This window comes from Passer domesticus, chromosome 3 (assembly GCF_036417665.1).
Source record: "Passer domesticus isolate bPasDom1 chromosome 3, bPasDom1.hap1, whole genome shotgun sequence".
NCBI lineage: Eukaryota > Metazoa > Chordata > Aves > Passeriformes > Passeridae > Passer > Passer domesticus.
The window spans coordinates 27,382,853-27,404,663 of NC_087476.1; the positions used below are offsets into that span (position 1 = coordinate 27,382,853).

The following is a 21,811-nucleotide window of genomic DNA, read 5'->3' on the forward strand; positions in this document are numbered from 1 at the left end:
TTTGAATACACAAAGCAATTACATCTCCCCTAGAGGAATGAGCTATTATGCACTTTTCCAGCAGCATTTTTGTTCACATAAATCTCAAAGACTTTTGTCTGCATGAAACATGTATATTAAGGTTAGCATTACAACTTCAAACATGCATGGCAAGTTAATCCAAAAGTATAATAATTGCAAGTGAGGAAACTTAAGACTTTTCTGCACTGTCCTCTTGCTTTTCTTGTGAAAATCGTGAAAGTAGAAACAGGCATGTATATCTTGAAGTTTGATTTACATAGACAATTAGAAAGGAAAAAGTGAGAAAACTAGTGATTCACGTAAAAGACAAATTAGTGGAAAAAAAAAAAAAAACCAAAAAAAAAATACACCAAGTAATGCAAAGGCACTCTTCACCTCCTCCCAATGGCCATATTGTCTCTAGCAACAGCTACTTTAGAAAACTCTTTCCAAGATTTTATGGCTGACTATATTATTGCATTTGGAATAGAATATCTCCTTGGTCCTTTGGTGTCAGCTGTCCCAGCTCTGTACACTCTGCGATGTTTTTCCACTCCAGCCTACTCACTGTCAGGGCAAAATGAGAAACTGAGATGGCCATGATGCTGTGCAAGCACTGGTCAGCAACAGCAAAAACATTCCTGAGCTAGCAACATGGCTTTGGGCATAAATCTAAAACACGGGACTGTAACTTCTCTGAAGTGGATTATTTCTGTCTCAACCCAACCCTGTATGTAGATCCAATAAATTCTTAGTTTGGGGGAAATACCCATTAAACATTAATTTTCCTGTGTATTATCCAGTCTTTCTCTTCTGATAATGAGAAGATCAGGGGCTTTTTTCCAGAGGGAAAAAACAAAGAATGGCCTTCAATGCTTTTTTTTCCCTACTTCCTAATATTGAAAATGCTATAGAATACTTCTGAATTCTTTTTCTTTATAAAAGGGAACTCCCAACTTGTGCCAATTTTAGAATTGCTGCCTTTTTCAGCTAGGTAATTTATGAATAAATTGTTACGCATAATGTAAAAAAGTTTAACTTTTTTACATTATGTGTAACAATTTATTCATAAATTACCTAGCTGAAGTTTTTACTAATATTATAAAAGGCTCCATGAAAAAAAATTAAGTAAACAATCCTACCTTCAGTGATGAAAAATGCTTGGATATGCTTAGGAATATCTTTATTAAAAAAATCTTAATTCACTAAGAGTCTTAAAACCACAGAAGAATTACTGGGATATTAAAATATATTTAACATTTCACAACTATCAGAGTAAAAACTACTAGTTTATGGAGGAGCTATAAACGTAAGGAAAAACTCTTGGGGAGGACCCCTAATAATGTTCCCTGTCACTCACTGTTTCCAGATACTGCTTTTACAAGGAGCAGCAAAAATGGCAGGTCCTGGAGACCCATCCACATAACCTCTGCTCTCCAATATCTCTGACTTTAGGTGGCCTCAGCCTTCATCCTGGATGAAGAGCCAACACAAATGTCATGGATGTGACTGTGTACAGAATTCTCAGTATTAAGACTTTGCAAAAGAGACAACATAATACAAATATATTGGCCTCTGTTTCCCTATAATATTGACTAGTAGTCAATTAACTACTGCTACAAGCAATTTTGTGCTATTTGCTATATGAATACTCAAAGTATCTTCTGTGTCAGTCTACTGAAAAACCTTTCTACAGGTGATTAGATGGAATTGTTTAGAAAGAATTCTATCCCAGTACAAGTTAGGTAGAAGAGAAACATGATTTACAAGTTGCAGAATTGAATTGTGACTTGGAGCAAGAAATAGAGAATTGGAATTTTAAGCTACGCATCAGGCAGTTGTCTTGGCAAGCAGAGCAAGAGCTTCATGTGAAAAATGCTGCACTTTCTGATCAAGAAACTTTGAAATCAAATCAAAAAATATCATAACAAATTCTGTGTTAAGGATCATTGTGCAGCAGCAATGTGAAGAATTGAATGATTTTGTAAGCTTTCTTCATCTGTAATTTTGATGATTCACTTTATTTTTTGAGTCACAGCATGCAATAGTTTTTCTAAGGTCTCTTCCTTGCGTAAAAACTTTCAAGTATAAGCATCTACTTCATAACAAGGGTTGCCAGAAAGGTTTGAAAGAAAGTACAGTCTTATTTCATGGTACACTAAACTTTAATAACAGCAACACCTTCTGAAAAGGAAGAATTTGATTTACAATTTCTCTGTGTGCATGTTTACTCTTAATCAGAAGTACTGCTCCTTTGATTCAGTGTATTAAGTTGAACAAAAATTTATTTTAGGTTGAATCCATCTTCTTATAGGATTTTCTGCTTCAAAATCAGTCTCCTTTAGTAATCATGCTAATCATCCAGTAATCCCATTAAAAAAAAAAAAAAGAAATAAATATTTACGTATTCAATTAAGTATAGCAGGAATAATACATCACTGATGCACAAATAGGAATGGGAAAGAAATTGTGTAGAAGATGTAATGTTTTCTAAAAGAGAAAAAATGTTGCATCCAGCCTACAACTGTCTGAGAATAGAAGGAAGGGAGACTATTTATGGAAAGATTATTAGTTTAGTAACTTCTAGCTGCCTGTTCCTTTTGAAACTTCCAAATATTCCGGTGTTTTAAAAGTCAAAGGATTCTTCAGTATTGACTTACAGATATTTTGGTTGTGAACTTGTCTAATCCTTTACCAAAACTTCCAAATAAATTCTCTAGTTATATCCCATTCTGTGGTAACAAATAGAGAAGTGCAATGTCAACTGTTTAAAGTTCTTTATGTTTCTAAGATTCCCTCATGCTTGTCTTCTACAAACTTAAACAGTCTTCACATTTCTGTAAGGATCTTGCTACATTCCATTGAGGACTTTTGCTGCCTTTCTGAATATTTTGTAAAAAATACAGCACCTTGTAGGTTAAAATTTCCATAAATATCACAAAAATGTGGCCCGTAAACACCTTATATATTTTAGAAAGCGGTTCCTCACTTCTTTCTCAAACTGTTCTTCTCTACTTGACCATTTCAAGACATGGTTTCCAGAAGACATACTGCTGTTGTCATAAAATATAGCCCTTGTTTTTAACTTTGTTTCCCCTCTTTTCTAAATTCAATATACACAGGTAACCATTTCCTAGTGAAATAAAAAATTAATATTCAGGAAAAAAGTGATAGTTGATAAATTCTTGAATACTCATAAAAATCTGGTTTTGGAAAAACATTTCATATAAACAAACAGTTTTATTCTTTTCAGCCACAAACTTGATAAAATGTAATGTTTTATCATTAAGAATATGCAGAACTTTTTTAGATCTGCTCAAAATGCTTACAGTCTTAAAGACTTTGCGTAGGTATCATTAGTTCAATTCAAATTCACCTTAAAGAATTGTATTTATGTAGTAAAACTGGGCTAAGATCCCTTATTTAATAATAGAATCACAGGAGAACTTGAGTTGGAAATGATGTCTTGAGGCCAGCTAGTCTAATACTCCCTCACAGTAATCCTAGCTAGATCAGGCAGCTAAGGGAACTGTCCTGTCAGTATTCAAATATGATAAAAATGATTCTATAGATGGGGATACCACAAACTTTCCAGAAAATATGTTCCAGTAGTTAACCACTTCCATAGTGTTTTTGTTTGGTTTTGGGTTTTTTTTTGCCTTAATGTTGCATTTTCCTGCATTTTGACTTGTGTCCATTGACTCTTGTCCTGAGAGAATTTTAACCTGCAAGAAAAACCTTCTTCTGTCTTCTCTGTATCCTTCCAGGAGGTAGTAGTAAACTCCAATAAATTGTCTTAGCCTTTTCTTCAGTGTGAACAGGTCCAATTACTTCAGCGTCTCCTTCTATATCATGTTCTCCATTTTCATGGTCCTTTGCTAGACTTGCCTCAGTAAGGAAATGTCCTTCTTTTAGCAGAGAATGCAAAACTTAGAATCAGTAATTCAGATGCAGTTCCACAAGTCTGTAGCAGGGCTACTCACCCCCCACAAGAATTTATCAGTTTGTTAACCAGTCAGGTAACTCAAGTAGGAAAAGCTGTCTTGTAGTGAGTTATTTTGGTGCCATGGGGTTAACGCTGGTCTGGCATCTCCCAGCTGCCAATTAATATCTTAATGTTTAAGTGATATCTGGGACAATAAATCCGATTTTGACTGACCTTTTGATACCTCTTTTTATGACTATAAAAGCAGCATCAAACTTTCACAAAGCCTGTACATTTTTCTGAAACTGTGTGGAGTTTCTCCCATGAGTAGGGATGCTTCACTGTTACTCCCTCGGGATTAAGTGAAGAAATCTGTGCACATTACTGTCATTTCAGTAAGTCACATTCAACTCCTAATCAATACTATATCTTTCTTTATTTTTAATGTCGGTCCCTTGATATAGTGCACTGTTTTCTCTTATGCTGTAATCTACTAGTAGTTTGTAGCAGGCACAAGGCCTGCAAGGCCCTGGCGGTCAGAAGCCTGAGCTAGGAAATACCAAAGTCAGCATGACTAAGGTTTTTAGAAGCCCCTCTCTTCCGCCTTTCGGACCCTGTTATCTCTCTGTATATTCATAGGTCACTTTTCCCCTGACCCTTACTATTGGACAGTTTTCAATCCCCCTATAAGGTATAAAAACCCCTAGCTCTGCCCGGTTCAGCAGAGGAGAGCTGTCAATGGAACCTTCGCGGAGACCCCAATAAAAGAACCCTGCGGAACCCACACAGCGCTTCCCTCTCTCTCTCTGCGTCTGCTGCGGCGATACCCAGGGTGACGGCCCCAGGCGAGCTAAAAGAGCTGAAATCACTAAAGAGCTGACTGCAAATCACTATAGCTGCCTGGGCTGCCTGAACCCCCCGCTGGGCGATCCTGGACCCTCGTTGAGCTATCCTGGACAACCGGCCTCCCCGCTGGGCTTCTGCCCTGGGGGCCATAGCTGGCGCCCCGAACATAGCCGACGCCCGAACAGCGAGGGGCCCCTGGGCCGACATCTGAACCGCCATGATAGCCTGGCCGCGGAACTGAATGCCGGACCTGGCATTTCAGAGGAGCAGCATTTCTTCGTGAAATTGTCACTGCCTCCGCTCGCCAGAGATCCTGGAAGGAGAAGCTCTCCGTTTTAGCAGGACTCTCCTGGACAGGAGGTCAGCCGACCCGCACCCCGATACCTGGGCACGCGAGTGTCCGCGGAGGCTGACGAGCAGACGACCCCCAGCAGAACTTTGACCCACAACAGGCTGAAAAAGTGTAAGTTTAACACAGCCTCTCTTGCGCGCAAAAAATATTTTTTCCTTGGGTCCTTTTTTTTGGGTTTTTTCTTTTTTTTCTCTTTTTTCTGCTGGCGGGAACTGAAACATGGGATCAAAGCTTAGTAAACGATCCCAGAACGAGAGAGATTTATATTCCCTAATCCTAGAAATCCTATCTTCTAACAACTTTTCTTTTTCTAAAGGTAACCTTTCAAAAACTAACCTGAAACGTTTTATAAAATGGATTCTCTGCCACTTCCCAGATACTAATACACAGACTATTACCTTAGACTCCTTTTGGGATACAATTGGGACCACGATATATAAGTTTCAAACTAACCAAGACTTTTCTGTAACCCAGTTTTTACCTATGTTTCACGCTATCACTAAAGCTGTAGAAAAAACTAACAAAAAGATTTTAACCTCAGGGCTAACTTCTGTCGAACGAAACGAAAAGTTCTTATCTCACTTAACAGAAGCGCCTATTTCAAATGCTAATGGAGGAGATAACACCCCCTCCACCCTGGATTCCAGCACTTCGCTGGGTCCTAGTGTCCCGCCATCTGCGCCGCAACCCCCCGACCCCAGGGCGCCCACGGCCCCCGCCCACCCCCTCTTCCCCCCCGCCTTCCCCTCGGGAGCCACATCCTGCGCGCCTCCTTGCTCTGCGTTATCTCCGAGAGCATCTGCGCCAGTTCCCGCCGGGACTGACCCAAACCCCACCCCTCCCCCTGCTCCCCCCGACCCTACTGGGGCCACCCCCACCCCCCTTGCCGTCCCTCCTCTCCCTGCCGCGCCCGCCCCCTCCCCCGCCCTCGCCCCCCCCCGCTACCATCGCGTCTTTCCCTGCCCCCGGCATCATCCCTGCTGCGGCAGGGGATCAGCCCGCCTGCGTACCCGCGCCCCCCCCCCACCACCGCGCTTTTGCCTGCCGCCGGAATCGTGCCCGCCGCACCCTCCCTCAATCCCGCCGCCTCCTACATCCCGCACCCCCCCTGCCCCCATACCCTCGCTGCGCAACCCCATACCCACGCTCCGCAGCCCCCGGTCGGGACCCCCCAGACTTCCCTCAGTTCTGCCCCCCCTCCCCACGCCCCCCAGTCCTGTGCATGCTGTATCACGCATTGCACGGCCACCCCGCCATGTGCCACGTGTAGCCACGTCCTGCCATGTGCTGCCTTATACCCGGTCCAGCCACAGGCACCTCTGCCAAATGCAGCTCCAGCCAGCCATAAGAAACATAAGGCACGACCTGCTAGCCCTCACTTGCCGTCATCTGATGACAGCAGTGACAGCGATTCTGATTTGGAAATAGAATATGTAGATCCTTGGGCAAAAATAAAAATGGAAGCCACACAGGCAGGGGACTGGCAATTAGCTCAGAGAATTACTGCCTTTCCAGTAGAATATAAGAAGGGGAAAAAAGGAGGTGCCACTAATAGAAAGACATGGGAACCTATTACAAATAAAGAACTTGTGCAATTAAGAAATACAGCCACAGAACATGGTAGAAGTTCACATATTTTTAGAAATTTCCTAGAAGCTACGTTCTCAGCACATGTTCTGGTACCCCACGATATTAAAAATATTGCCCAGTGCCTCCTTTCTCCCGCCGAGTACATGCTTTGGGAAAGGCATTGGAAAAAGCAATTAAAAACATTATCAGATAACTATGCTGCAGATGCTGATAAGCCAAATTTTACACTCGAACAGCTGGCTGGTGAAGGGGATTTGCAGAAACCCTCTGACCAAGCTGATACTTTACCTAAGGCAACATTACAAGACGTGGCTATAGCAGCAAAAACCTCCTTACTTCTCACCCCAGATGATTCCACCCCTACCCAACATTTTTCTACTATCAAACAAGGAATAGATGAAAGCTTTATCAAATTTGTGGATAGAATTAAGGATGCTCTGGAAAAACAAATAGAGAGCGCAGAGGCAAGAAAAGAACTGTTGTGTAAACTTGCCATGAGTAATGCAAATGAAAAATGTAAAGCAATTCTGAGAGCCTTACCCATAGACACAGAACCTACCATAGAGCAAATGCTGGAAAGCTGCACACGCCACCTGTCCACTGAAGATACAGTGGCACAAGCAGTTACTAAGGGTGTTGCAGAAGGAGTTTCTAGTGCATATGCAGTAATAGCTTCTAAAGATCAGGTCCGCTGCTACCACTGCGGAGATTTTGGACATTTTATAAAGGACTGTCCAGAGAGGTCACCTCCCAGGCACCCTCGCAATTTCCACCAAAGGCCCCAGAATCAGCAGTACTATCAGCCGCATCCGGGAAACTTCCATCGGAGCGTGGTGGGGCCCCACGCAAGGACACCAAATCAAAGGCCACCCAGACCCAGTCACGCACCATCCCAGGAGATTCCAGACCACATGAGGAGGATCCAACACACGGAGCAATACCAAAGGGAACGCGCCGTCAGCTGGTAACTGCACTGTCCATTGACTTTAAAAATAACAATGTTTATCGTGTTCCCACAGGCAAACGTGGACCAAAAGGAGGTCCTTCTAACATCCTAATTATAGGTGATTCTCTCCATAGCCCAAAGGAAATATTTGTTGTTCCAGAAGTACAAACAGTGCACCCGGGACAAGAAATCTTTGTCCAGGTGTACTGCACAGACTTACCATATTTTCTTCCAAAGGGTACCCCATTTGCACAGGCCTTTCTACTCCCTAAGAATCACAGGGAACAGCTTCCTCTCAACCCCACAGCAATGTGGATACAAGTTGTGGGACCGAGTAAGCCTGTCATCGAGTGCGGTCTTACCTGCAGAGGAGAGAAGTTCCACCTACCAGGGATGCTGGACACCGGTGCAGACGTGACCATCATCGCCCGCTCAGAATGGCCAGCACACTGGGAGCTACAACCTGTGGCAGGCATGATCACAGGGATCGGTGGAGCTACAGTTTCCATGCGGAGCAAGAACAACATCCTCGTCGAAGGGCCTGAAGGCAAGTTGGCAACCATCCGCCCATTTGTGGTAAGGGCCCCCATCACCTTGTATGGACGGGACATTTTATGTCAGTGGGGAGCCTCCCTACGTATTCCCAGTCCGGATTTCTAATTGGGGCCACTGAGGAGCGCGCACTGCCAGACACTCCTCGTCTCACCTGGAAATGCCATGACCCGATCTGGATCGAGCAGTGGCCCCTCTCTAAAGTCAAACTGCGCGCACTACACGCCCTTGTGGATGAACAGCTCGCCAAAGACCACATCGTAGAGACCACCAGCCCTTGGAATTCTCCAGTCTTCGTACTACAAAAGCCTGGAACGGACAGGTGGAAGCTCCTCCACGATCTTCGAAAAATCAACGAGGTCATCGAGGACATGGGTCCCCTTCAGCCTGGCCTGCCCTCACCATCGATGCTGCCTAGAGACTGGACACTTGCTATCATTGATATTAAAGACTGTTTCTTCAGCATCCCGCTGCATCCCCAGGACGCTCCACGGTTTGCCTTCTCCGTTCCCTCTCTTAACAGAGAGGCTCCACTCAAGAGATATCATTGGCGTTTTCTTCCACAAGGACTAAAGTGCAGTCCAAGTATATGCCAGTGGTATGTTGCTCACATCCTGTCTCCTGTTCGGGACCTATTCCCAGGTGCGATCATCCATCACTATATGGACGATATCCTGGTCTGTGCACCAGAAAAAACGTACTTGGACAAAGCGGTTAAAAGGACTATTGAAACCATAGAAAAGGCAGGATTTGAGATCCGTGAGGACAAGATACAGTACACCAATCCATGGACTTACCTTGGACTCCAGATCCGGGAACGGACCATCGTACCCCAGCAGCTCGCCATCCGAGACGACCCAAAAACCCTGAGAGTCTTACACAGTCTGTGCGGATCCATCAACTGGGTACGTCCACTGCTAGGAATTACAACAGAGGACCTCGCTCCACTGTTCAGCCTTCTCCGGGGCAAGGAGAATCTGGACTCTCCATGCACTCTAACACCAGAGGCCCGAGATGCCATCACCAAGGTCCAGGAAGCCCTGTCTTCACGCAAAGCCCATCGCTTTGAGCCCAGCCTGCCTTTCCAGTTCGTCATTCTGGGAAAAGCACCTTGGTTCTATGGACTGATTTTCCAATGGGACACTCAACTTCGAGACCCTCTACTAATCCTGGAGTGGATCTTTACAAATAACCAACCCACAAAAACCATTACCACCTTCCAAGAAATTATGGCACATTTAATAAAAAAGGCTAGAACTCGCCTCCGTTCCCTTGCAGGGTGTAAGTTCACATGCATATATTTGCCAATGACCACTGGGGATCTGGAACATTTGCTCCAGACCAATGAGAGTCTCCAGTATGCCTTAGATAGCTATACAGGCCAAATTTCAGTACATATCCCAAAACATAAGCTTTTTAATCGTGACGTGACATTTCATCTGACTCCAAAATTAGTCCAAAGTAGGACACCTCTCAAAGCTCTAACCGTCTTTACAGATGGCTCAGGGTCATCCCACAAGTCGGTAATGACATGGAGGGACCCTAAGACCCAAAATTGGGAATCTGACATAAAAATAGTGGAGGGATCTCCACAGATTGCGGAGTTAGCAGCTGTTGTCAGAGCCTTTGAGAAATTCAAAGACGAACCTTTTAATCTGGTCACAGATTCAGCTTATGTTGCTGGCATAGCTATGAGAGCAGAACATGCTCTTCTCAAAGAGGTTTCCAATCCAAAGTTATACCAATTGATTTCCACATTAACACGCTTAATTTCCCACAGAAAACAACCTTACTATATAATGCATGTGAGGTCACACACTGACCTCCCAGGTTTCATTGCAGAAGGGAACAGGAAAGCAGACACCTTAGCCATGGCAATAGAGACTGCTAATGTCCCTAACATCTTTGCCCAGGCAAAGTTGTCACACTCATTTTTTCACCAAAATGTGCCTGCCCTTATCAGAATGTTCAAGCTTTCAAAAGATCAGGCAAAAGCTATTGTTGCCACATGCCCGAACTGTCAAAACTACCAGATACCATCTGTGGGGACGGGAGTCAATCCCCGAGGTTTAAACAGCTGCCAGCTGTGGCAGACAGATGTAACCCACTTTGCACCTTTTGGAAGGTCAAAGTACGTGCATGTATCGGTTGATACGTTCTCAGGAGCAGTATTTGCATCAACACATACAGGAGAAACTGCGCAGCACACCATAAAACATTTTCTCCTCGCATTTGCAACCCTGGGAGTACCAAAGGAGATCAAAACAGACAATGGACCTGCCTATACCTCTCGTAAGTTAAAAGAGTTCTTCAGTGAGTGGGGAATACAACACAAGACCGGTATACCTGCAAACCCCACAGGACAATCCATCGTGGAAAGGACACATCAGACTCTCAAAAGAGTCCTCAATCAGCAACAGAGAGGAACAAAAATCACCTCTCCAGTTGAAAGACTTTGCAAGGCTCTCTATGTCATCAACTTCCTGAACTGTACAACCTCAGAGCCTGATCCACCAATACTTCGCCACTTTGCAAATACCACCCAAGCAAAGCTCACAGAGAAACCACCTGTGCTGGTGAAGGACCCAGAAACACATAAAGTCTCTGGACCTTTCGAACTCATCACGTGGGGAAGAGGATACGCGTGTGTTCTGCTACCATCTGGTCCAAGATGGTACCCAGGGAAAAACATAAAACCATACCTAGGCACTGCAAATACCACTTCCACAAGCAGTGACAAGAATCCTCCTGAGTCAAACACGAGACCTCCTCAAAACCAGACCAGCTCGGCCTGGAGACGAAGACGTCGCCAAACATCCACAGGTGGAGGAGACGACTGTCCCATCACACAGCAGCAGACAAACCAGAAAGCTGAACAACATTCTGTGGCATCAAGCCCTAGACCAGGCACAGCCTGAAAACAAAACTGTTCTTTGAATTAGATGTTATTACCCTTTTTTACCCTAAAAAACCCTATTGTCCCTTTTATCTGCCCTTACCAAAAGCCTCTAACCTTTTACCCACTCCCCCACCCTTAGTACCATAGAAAAAAAAAAAAAAAAAAACAGTAAAAAACTAAAAATAAAGGGGGGAGGTGGGAGGAACAGAGGAAAGGAACATGAAAGGAACCCTAACCCTCCCCTCCTACCATAAAAATAACAAGTTTTGCTTATATTCCCTATCAGAAGCCCCATTCCTGCCCAAAGATGAAAAATATCTCCGTTGGCGCTGTCCTCACTGCTGCCTGGATGTTCCTCACCGTGCCATGTGCCGTCGGTTGGATCGGCCCACAGCCGAGCCATAATGTCTGGGTAACCTTAGCAAGAACATTAAAACAGGATAACATGTGCTTATCCATGGGGAGCGTTGATAACCCACTTTCCACATGTCTAGTAGGAATTCCTTTTGTAGCCGATGATTGGCCCGCCTATAATTCAGAGCTTCTCCGCACCACAGGTAAGCGACCCCACCAGGTAGAAACTTGGGACCAGTGGACAAAAATACTGCCCAATGCTCTTGAGGAACCTCAAGAATTGGATCTGTTGGGGTCCTCTAAGGCCACCTTCTGTGTCAAATTTTACTTTAGACGTCCAAAGAATAATTTGCCTGAAATTGATCTGAACAAAAACACATACCGAAAAGACATATCGCCAATTAACAAAGCCTACAACCCTCACGATTGGTGTAATTACACTGCTCGTGTGATCTCTGTGTCCTCTCTCCATCCCAAAATTCTACCCAAGGGAACGTTTCTCATCTGTGGTGACAGAGTATGGGCTGGGATCCCCTCACGACTCCAGGGAGGTCCCTGTACCCTAGGAAAACTTTCCACCCTTACTCCAAATATTACCTTGTTGCACAATTGGAAAAAAGAGAGCGAGTTAAAACGCCACAAAAGGTCCTACACAGCATTTGATGAAAATTGCGATCCCAAATTATACGATTGGAACAAACCTAAAAAGATAGCAGTCTCTATATTCCTACCATGGGTAGCTGCAGCTAAGGCCCTGGGTGACATAAATCACCTTGGGTGCTAGCTCAGTAAGCAAGCTAACGCTACTTCTGCTGCCCTGAGTGATCTCTTAAAAGAAGAAGAAACCACAAGACATGCCTCCCTCCAAAATCGAGCAGCAATTGACTTCCTGCTGCTTGCCCACGGACATGGCTGCGAGGACTTCGAAGGGATGTGCTGCTTCAATCTCTCTTCACGCTCGGAATCCATCCACGCCAACATCCAGAAACTGAAGGGACTTGTGAAGGACTTAAAAGTAGAACAGACCCCAGACTGGGTCAATGATCTCTTTGGTCAATGGGGATTAACGGGATGGGCTGCATCTTTGGTTAAGGGAATGTTGTGGATTTTTCTTGTAATTGTCATCGTGTTACTTATGTTCTCATGCCTTGTCCACTGTTTTAAAAGAACCATAGGGAACGCCTTTTTTCTAAATACAGAAAGTGGAGTTGTAGCAGGCACAAGGCCTGCAAGGCCCTGGCGGTCAGAAGCCTGAGCTAGGAAATACCAAAGTCAGCATGACTAAGGTTTTTAGAAGCCCCTCTCTTCCGCCTTTCGGACCCTGTTATCTCTCTGTATATTCATAGGTCACTTTTCCCCTGACCCTTACTATTGGACAGTTTTCAATCCCCCTATAAGGTATAAAAACCCCTAGCTCTGCCCGGTTCGGCAGAGGAGAGCTGTCAATGGAACCTTCGCGGAGACCCCAATAAAAGAACCCTGCGGAACCCACACAGCGCTTCCCTCTCTCTCTCTGCGTCTGCTGCGGCGATACCCAGGGTGACGGCCCCAGGCGAGCTAAAAGAGCTGAAATCACTAAAGAGCTGACTGCAAATCACTATAGCTGCCTGGGCTGCCTGAACCCCCCGCTGGGCGATCCTGGACCCTCGTTGAGCTATCCTGGACAACCGGCCTCCCCGCTGGGCTTCTGCCCCTGGGGGCCATAGTAGTTCTTTAGTTTTACACTGAGTAGTAAGTAATCCTGATTAAGGTCTTTCATCTGTTGCCTCTGTAGCCCCTCAGTTCCAAAATTCTGGCTACACAAACCCAGAATGGTTGAAGTCCTCTATGAGAACTAGGGTTTCACTAGGGTGAATGTGAGGTTTCTCCCTTCTCTCTACAGAGACCCTCAACCACTTGGACTCCCTGGTGGAAGAGCCTGTACCAGACTCTCAATGAAATGTCACCTGTCCCTGTCCTTTCTTTAATCCTGACTCATAAACTCTTAGCTGACTGCCCATCCTTCACCAGCCAAAGCTCCATGCATTCCAGCTGGACATTGGCATAAAGTGCAAACGCTACCTCCTTGTCTGCCTTGTCTGCCCTTCCTAAAAGCCTTTATTCTTCCATTGTAACACTTCAGGAGTCATTCTGTTGTGTCCCTGTGATGCCAATAATGTCATAGCCGTGCAGGCATGCATCCATCTCCAGCTCAGCTCCTCCTCTATATTCCCCATGCTGCATGCATTTGCAGAGAGCCATTTAAACTGAGTTCCTGATAAAGCAAATTTATTAGCTGAAATTCCTTTGTCCTGTCTGTCAGGTGCTATATTGCCTTTCTACAGTCCTAAATACTGTCTAAACCATTGCTTTTCATCCTGTATTTTGCAGATGGGTAAATTCTTCACAAACACTGTATCTAACAAGTGTTCAAAATGGTAATAGAAAATGTTTATAGTCTGAGATTTCATATGTGTACTTCTTACAGCATTTCAGTATTCATTTCATGCATATGATCTCACTTTTTAAATACAACAGGAAGATGTTTTCATACTTATTGTTGTGTTTGTGATTTCACAGACCAAGCTACACTGACAAAATGAGATGTGACATTTGGTTTATCCACAGTGGAAGGAATGATGAAATATAGTCACAGTCTTTGCAACTGAAAAAGTAAAGCTAACTTATTACAGCACCATATAAGAATTCAGCCTTAAAAATTAGCCAATAACAATAATAATAACAATAATAATAATAATAATAATAATAATAATAATAGTAATAATAAACCTTTAATTTTCTGCATCTTGAAAGTCTATTGTAAGACTCATGTCTCAAAAGATAGTATGAAATGTATAAGTATGCACATGTATAATACACAGATACATATACTGCTATATATAATAATATCCACAAATATTTATACATATATTTAAAATATATTCTTGCCCTTATACTATTACTTAGTGACAGTGCTGGCTGCGAGTTCCTGTATTCTACACATCAATAACTTTCAAGGTATTTGCACATAAGGCTTGAAATAGCACGTATACATTTTAAAAACCTGTATAGGGACATAAAAAATTTTAAACCACTTATGTTGTCTATCCACTTTAAGTAAATATTTCAGTCTAAATACAAGATTGATCATTTTATCCTTACACTGTTAACTTGACATTGTAGAATAAGGTTTAATGCAATGTAATTGACTTAAGGTATTAAAAAACTGCAAGTGAAAGAGTATTTTGCTTCATGTTTTGCTCACTACTTTCCAATTAGCTGACAACCAGTCAGCACACAAAAAAGAAAGCAGGGAATTAAAAAAAAAATTAGTCATGTTATGCAAGTGTCACATATTAAATTAGCTGGTTATATTAAAAGAGACTACATTTCAATGTGTAAATTCTTGCCCGTAGCACCAATCCACATTGAAAAGCCACACTGAAGCATAAAGGTTCATATATCAGTATGATACTGTTTATTTGTTGGACTCTAACCTCAGAGGGTTTCTCCAACCTAACTGATTCTGTGATTCTGTGAGTAAAATTATGTATGCCACATGAAGATAGAAAATTGATCTACTCCTTTTGACAAATTCAGATATTGCTGGCGTCTCTCATCACTGCAAGTAACTGAACTGGGTTTGCACGGCACTGTTTCAGTGGGTGACAGGTACAGGTGTGGCTTCTCTGAGGAGCTGCCAGAAACTTCCCCTTGGTCTGATGGAGTCAATGCTAGTCAGCTCTGGGATGATCCACTGCTGGCCAAGGCTGAGCCAATCAATGATGGTGGTAATGCTTCTGGGATGACAGTTAAGATGAGGAGGGAAAAAATGAACCAGGCAACTGCAGCCAGAAAAAAATGTGAGGATAGCAAGAGTAACAGCTCTGTAGACACCAAAATCAGTACGGAAGTAGAGGAAGGAGGTGTTGCAGGCACCAGACCAAGATTCCCCTGCAGCCTGTGGTGAGGCAGCTGTGCCCCTGCAGCCCATGGAGGTTCATGGTGGATCAGAGATCCACCCGCAGCCCACAGATGACCTCATGACAAAACAGGTGGATGTCCAAAGGAAGTTGTGACACTTCCTGTCTCTCATTAGAGCCACAAGTGCTGCCCAAACAGGCTTCTGGCAGTATCTGTGGTCCCATGGAGAGAGAAGCCCATATTGGAGCAGGTTTCCTGACAGGAGCTGTGGGGGACCCACACTGGAGCAGGCAGCTCCTGAAGGACTGCTCTCAGTGTAAGGGAACCATGCTGGAGCAGTTTGTAAAGAACTGCAGGCCATGGGAAGGAATTCATATTAGAGAAGTTCTTAGACAACATTCTCCCTTGGGAGGCAGCCCACACTGGAGCAAAGGAAGAGCATGAGGAGTCCACCCCCTGAGGAAGAAGGAGCAACAGAAATGATATGTGATTAACTGACTGCATCCAGTGAGGGTCAACTCACCACAGTAACCATTATGACAACTGCTGTATAGCTTATCCATGTTTTCTTTCAAAATTTTAAAAATAACTTTTGCTAGTAGAGAAGATGGAAACAAAATCATGCTACTGGCAGAGTTGGTTGATTTTTAAGGCTCTCTATTCAAAAGTTTGGAAGGCAGAACTTCCAGATTACAAGTTATATTCCTTAAACAAATTCTGCTGACACCACCTGCATAACAATTGTAGCATATGCTTAAAGAATACTAGTTCATCCTTCTCTCTTTTGCAAGCATAATAAATTACTATTTAGTTGTGTGCTTATGAAAAACTTGGTTTCTTTTTTGAATACCACAGAACATTTCTCAACTAAATGTGACTTCTTACCTGGCAAACAGCTACAGTAAAATTCACCAATCAAATCATGGCAATGGCCTCCATTTTTACAGGGCTCGGAGGAACATTCATCAATATCCGTGGAACAGTTTTTGTCTGACAGAAAAGAAAATTAAACATTAAAACTATAAATCATGCTGGGAAAGTAGAAAAGTTGCTTCACAATGCAAGTGACAACTGCATAGTTTAACTTTTCCAGGTTGGAAACACTATTTTATTTCTGCTTGATGGTTTTAAAACTAGAGATATTCATAGATATAGTCGATAGTCAAGAAATTATATATTTTAATAGAATAAATATGAACAGCATTTACAAAAAAGTCCTTTGTATATTCTAGCATCACAACTCAATACCATAAATACTAGAGCTATATGCTACTTTGAAAAAAATTGTTTTAGACAGTTAATAACCTTAGTAACAATAGCAATAAAAAAATATTTCTCAAGGTTGCATTCATATTTCCAGATGAATGAAGCCGTTTCTCAGATCCAAACAGAAACCCGCAAATTCACTCAGCTGTTTCTTCATTTTTCTGCTTTTAAAGAGATTTAATTGAGCTGTAATTCAGATTCATTCAAATCTGAAACAATAAAAATGGAGGCGAATATACAGAAGATACATAGAAGGGAAAATTTAGAAGACAATGGAAGGGTGGCTTATGAAAACAGTTAACTCATTGGACATACCAAATAAAATCCAGTCTCCCGTTTCTCTGTTACATTAATTTAGGGTAATACCTACCTAGGCTATTATAAATAATACTGGGATCTTTCGGAACAAAAATTGATCAAAAATAAATGGGACAAATATTTGGACTAGGAGCTCACACTAATACCAGGGGTTCAGCCAGTTATAGAGAAGGAAAGCTGTAACTATCACTGATGTGAACAAGCAGAACTTTTGTTGGTGTTCTGTGTAGAAATTATGGAACGTTCCTTGTATCACTCAAATCAGATATACCAGACAGGTAATGAATCCCAGGGACCTCAGTCTAAGGAGCCGAATTAAAGGATCATGTGGGGTTTCTGGGGTCCCTCTTGGACAAACAAAGCTGGACAATTATAGATTCACTACAACAATAAATGCATGGATGACAGAGGGAGTTTTGTCTTCCTTAACCATAGGATGTACTGTCAGCTAACATGTAAAAATAGAATGTATGCAAAAATAAAATTAAATGGGAAGGAGAGAAAGTGAGAAGACAGAGGAAGGGAAGAAAACAAAATTAAGAAAAAGGTTTAAAGGGATGGTAGCAGAAGCTCATAGACAAGGATAATTATAGAAACCAGGTAAGACTTTGACATTTTGTGGAAAATACTGTACAGTCACATACAAATACTGTACAGGCTGTGTTAAATGATTAAATACAGATCAAAAATCCAGTAGAATCAGTCTGAAGGAACCTTAAATTTTTTATAGCTTGTGAGTTTTTCTGTTGTTGTTTTGTTGTTGTTTTTAACTAGCTAAAAGAACTAACAGAATCCTTAACAACACAGGACTTGGACCCATGGGGTATTTAATTACAAACCCATAATTTTTGAAAGGAATCATTGTTCAAAGACACAAAGATATTAGAATGCAATATTGGTAATTTTTCATGCCATAGTGGAAAAGGTAAGTTAAAGGGAAAACTGTTCTCTGACTATAAGGAAAGAAATGTGAAAAACTTAGCTGAGAGGAGTCAAAATCCATGGTAAAGGAGAGGAGGTTGAGTAATATAATAAAATATTATATAAAATATATAAAAATTATAATATAACAATAGAAAATATAATAAAAAAGGAATTCAGAAGAACTGCAAAGAATGCAGAGAAGTTCTGATTTGAAGCCTAAAAAAGAGTGAACATCTTACCTTAAAAAAGTAATTATGAAAATTGCTGTTTGCTACAATTACACAAGGAAAAACTCTTTTTGCAGCAGAAAGACCCTGGATATTAGGAAACCAACATGGCACTTCATGGCTTTCAAAGTACGAAAAAAGCCCAATTTACAAAAAAGCAGGTAGAGTTGCTAAGGATAAACTAAAAAGTACGACATAAATACGGAGGCATGAAATCAGATCAGCAAAAGCATGTAGCTGTTATAGGATGGTCAGGGTAACAAGAAATTGTGCTGTATGTACTTCATATCAAAGATGAAGGAGAGATGTGGTTTCTCATCCAGAGAAGAAGGATGGCTACTGATAATGGTAATCATACAAAATTGTTCAATGCTTCTTCTGCCTCAATCATGGTAAAAAGACCAGCTGAAAAGCAGGTCATTGTGATAATTAATACTTACGATTAAAGTGCAAAACTTCAGTGTTGAATACAGAAGAAAAGCTGTAGAATTTTCAGATGAGTTAAATATTCAGATAGGCTGGTCTGATGAACTATACCCTTGGGTACTAGTGAAAAAAACTCAATAGTTTTCTTCGTGAACATATGAAAAATAGGTAAGGTACCAGAAGACCCACTAAAATCAACCTTCAGGAAAGGAATAAAAGGCAAAGACATGAAATTAAATCCATTTGTGAAAATCCTGTTCCTGGAAGAAATATTGGGAAAAGTTTTAAAGTGTTTACTTGCAAGAAACTATAAATAAAAAATAGATCCATAAAAAATGGTTCTTATATAAGCAAATTTATTTCCTTCTACATTAAATTTACACATTTTGTAGATAACAAAATCCAGTAGCAAACGTCATGCTTCTTTTGTTCACTAATGCTATTTTTTGTGAAATCCCAGTAATTGGTCTACATAGAAACCATATGAGCATATTATCAAATGAGTAAAACTTTATGGAAAGCCATATTCCTGCATTAGTTATCAGTGTTTTTGCTACCAGACTGGATGAATGAACCACAGAGGTTTTGAAAGAAATCTACTGCCCATTCAATTCTGCTAAATTTTTTTCAACAACCTAGATGGTGGGTAGCAAAGTAAACTCACTGATGGCAACACAAAAAGGTACATTGAAGAACAGGGTTAGAAGTCTTCATGAATTTCAACCAATTGATGACAGATTCTGATATAACAAATGTAAACTGATCAGAAGAGAAGATACAAAACAGAAAATCACAAGTAGGAAAAAACATCAGAATTTTGTTTTAAGATAAATCGTTTGCTGGGCTACATAAAAAAGAACATATCCAGTTAGAAGCTTTACTGGAGTAAAGCTTCTTTTGGAGTGCTTTGCACTGCACTTTGTGCAGTGAGGTGCATTTAAGAAATTTTTGAGCCAAATAAGAATCCATATGAGCATGTTAGGAATGACAAACAGCTCAAAAGCATGACCTTGTAGGATGAACAAAACAAATGGGCCTATAAAGCCTAAATAAGGAATATTTGAATAGAAATGTGATGGCAATCATAAACTAAGAAAGTACTCTCACAAAATTCATCAGTTTGCTGTGTTCATAGTAGGCAGGGTGAGAAGTAATGCATTTAAACTGCAGTGAAATATTAGACAATAAGGAAATCCTTGTAGTGGTTAGTATAACATCACACTGGGAAGATTCTACCAAGAAAATAAGGAATTATTGGATTTCTTTAGCAAGATACATAGGTGAGAAAGCAACATAGTACATTATATGTGTTTGGCTGGGATAAGAATGAAACAGATTATAGTTAGTATTTTGTTCTAGTGTTGTGATTATATAATTTACAGGATATTTACAGGAAGGATGTCCAAAGACTTATGTTTGTGTAATGAGTTGGATTGTCTGGAAACTTGCTTTGCCTTATGGTAAAGGTCTTAAGTTATTTGGTGTGTGATAACTGTGCTCTGATTTTGGAACCTAGGGCTTCTATCCAAATCTCTGCCTTTACTCTATTTCTCCATCAAAACATGTTTCTACATTATCGGTATTCAAGGAGAGGTGAGCCCAGGCTTGCAGCAGACAAGAGAGGTAGGATACAAGTGTTAACACCAGCAGGAGGAGAAACACACAGTCTTCCTGCACACCATGAATGCACACGGTTGAAATTACAGAGTGACAGATACTAAGGCCTACCCTTCCAAGAAAGCAGTACAGCTTTTGGCACATTCAATCTGAGTTCACCCCTCAAATCTTCCTCATGAAAAAAACATAGTGAGGCAATTGAGGCATTTTATACTTCCATGTGTCTCCTTTTCTGTAGGCAAATGTGAAAAGTCCTTACTCTATTATTTCCACACTGACTTTTAAAGAGATAGCTCATTTCCACTCTCACTTCCTTTCCTACATCTCCTTTCCACAGGGCACCAAGCATATGCACCAAATGATATCTTGTGATAACTTTTGTTTAGCTAAACAGTACATTTTTCAATGTAATGCAGGCCACTTCTGGTCACTTGTAGTTTTCAGATACAAGCACAGAAAAAACCATGCAGATTAGAGCTACTGAGCTGTTGCTGAGCTGTATGTGGGAAAACAACAAAAGCAATTTGAAAAGGACTGCTGCAGACCTCAGCACATGAGCACTATTGCAGTGCTGTGAGAAAAAAAATCTCAGACATATTTAAATAAAACAAAAAGCGAACATTGATGTGTAAAATATTTCTGTATAAAACATTGATTAGAATGTTCCATATTTAAAAATAAGTGGGAAAGATGCAAGAAAAGCTACACAATTTATTCAACAACTGAAGAAAGCATGCTATTGGCAAAGGCTTAAAGAGCTCCATCTGTTTCATTTAGAAGAAACAAAACCAAAAAGTGACTTGATTACAGTGTGCAAGTATCTTTGCAAAGAGAAAATACTTGAGTAGCAAGAGCTTTTTAATTTTGTGTAGAAAAGGTAATGAGGTGCAATAGATCAAAGCTGAAGACAAAAATTTAAATTAAATATTTAATATAAACTTCTAAATCTGATGGTGATTACTACTAGAAAAAATGCTAGCGAAATACTGGCTTCTTTTCATGCATTCAAATCAGGATTGAATGCTTTCGGATTCATTGTCTGCTTTAATCAAAACTACAGTAATTAGGTTCAGTACAAGGTGGTTAATGGCCAACATTAACTTCCTTCTGGTACACAGACCTAATACAGAGCATATAACCAGCAATCTATGGATTGTTAGAAGACTTGCAGAATATATATGCTCATCCTGTAGCCCTCTCTGTGTCTTTCCTGGGAGAACATCACAGCAATCTAGTGAGACGGGTATATTTCTGTGATAGTAATAGCCTACCCTGTAGCATCGCTGTCATCATGTGAAATATGTATGTCCTGTAACTGAAGGTTTTGGAAGTTACTAGGAAAACTGGGTGCAAGGTGTTGCTCTGTTACTAGAGCAAATAGCCAATGCTATTCCATTTCTTGCCTGGTTACCAACGTGATAAGGGGGGAAAAAAAAATTATAATAGTTGTGTAAACAGCTTTAAAAATCATCATTCTGCATTTAACATTTCCCCTCCTGCCTCAAGGCTCCTCAGTAGTCTCTGGTCAACTCACTACTTAAGGAAAGAGAGTCTTGCTGTGGTGTAATGTTCCCACTATGACCACTGCAGCCCTGAGGCCCAGTACACATGGCACTGGCATTGCTAGCCACTGGTCAAGTCTCAAGCTGGGAGCAAGGGCCTCAGG

The 21,811-nt window shown here is 41.4% G+C and overlaps 1 protein-coding gene across 5 annotated transcripts in view; it reads right to left on the reverse strand.

The window, feature by feature from the left end:
• EYS (eyes shut homolog) overlaps nt 1–21,811 on the reverse strand; it is a 797,842-nt gene that overhangs the window by 502,428 nt on the left and 273,603 nt on the right. For all 5 annotated transcript variants that reach the window (XM_064412283.1, XM_064412282.1, XM_064412281.1 and 2 more), the window contains one exon: nt 16,253–16,357. In XM_064412283.1, the coding sequence (XP_064268353.1) occupies nt 16,253–16,357 (105 nt within the window). The remainder of the gene's footprint in view (nt 1–16,252; nt 16,358–21,811) is intronic.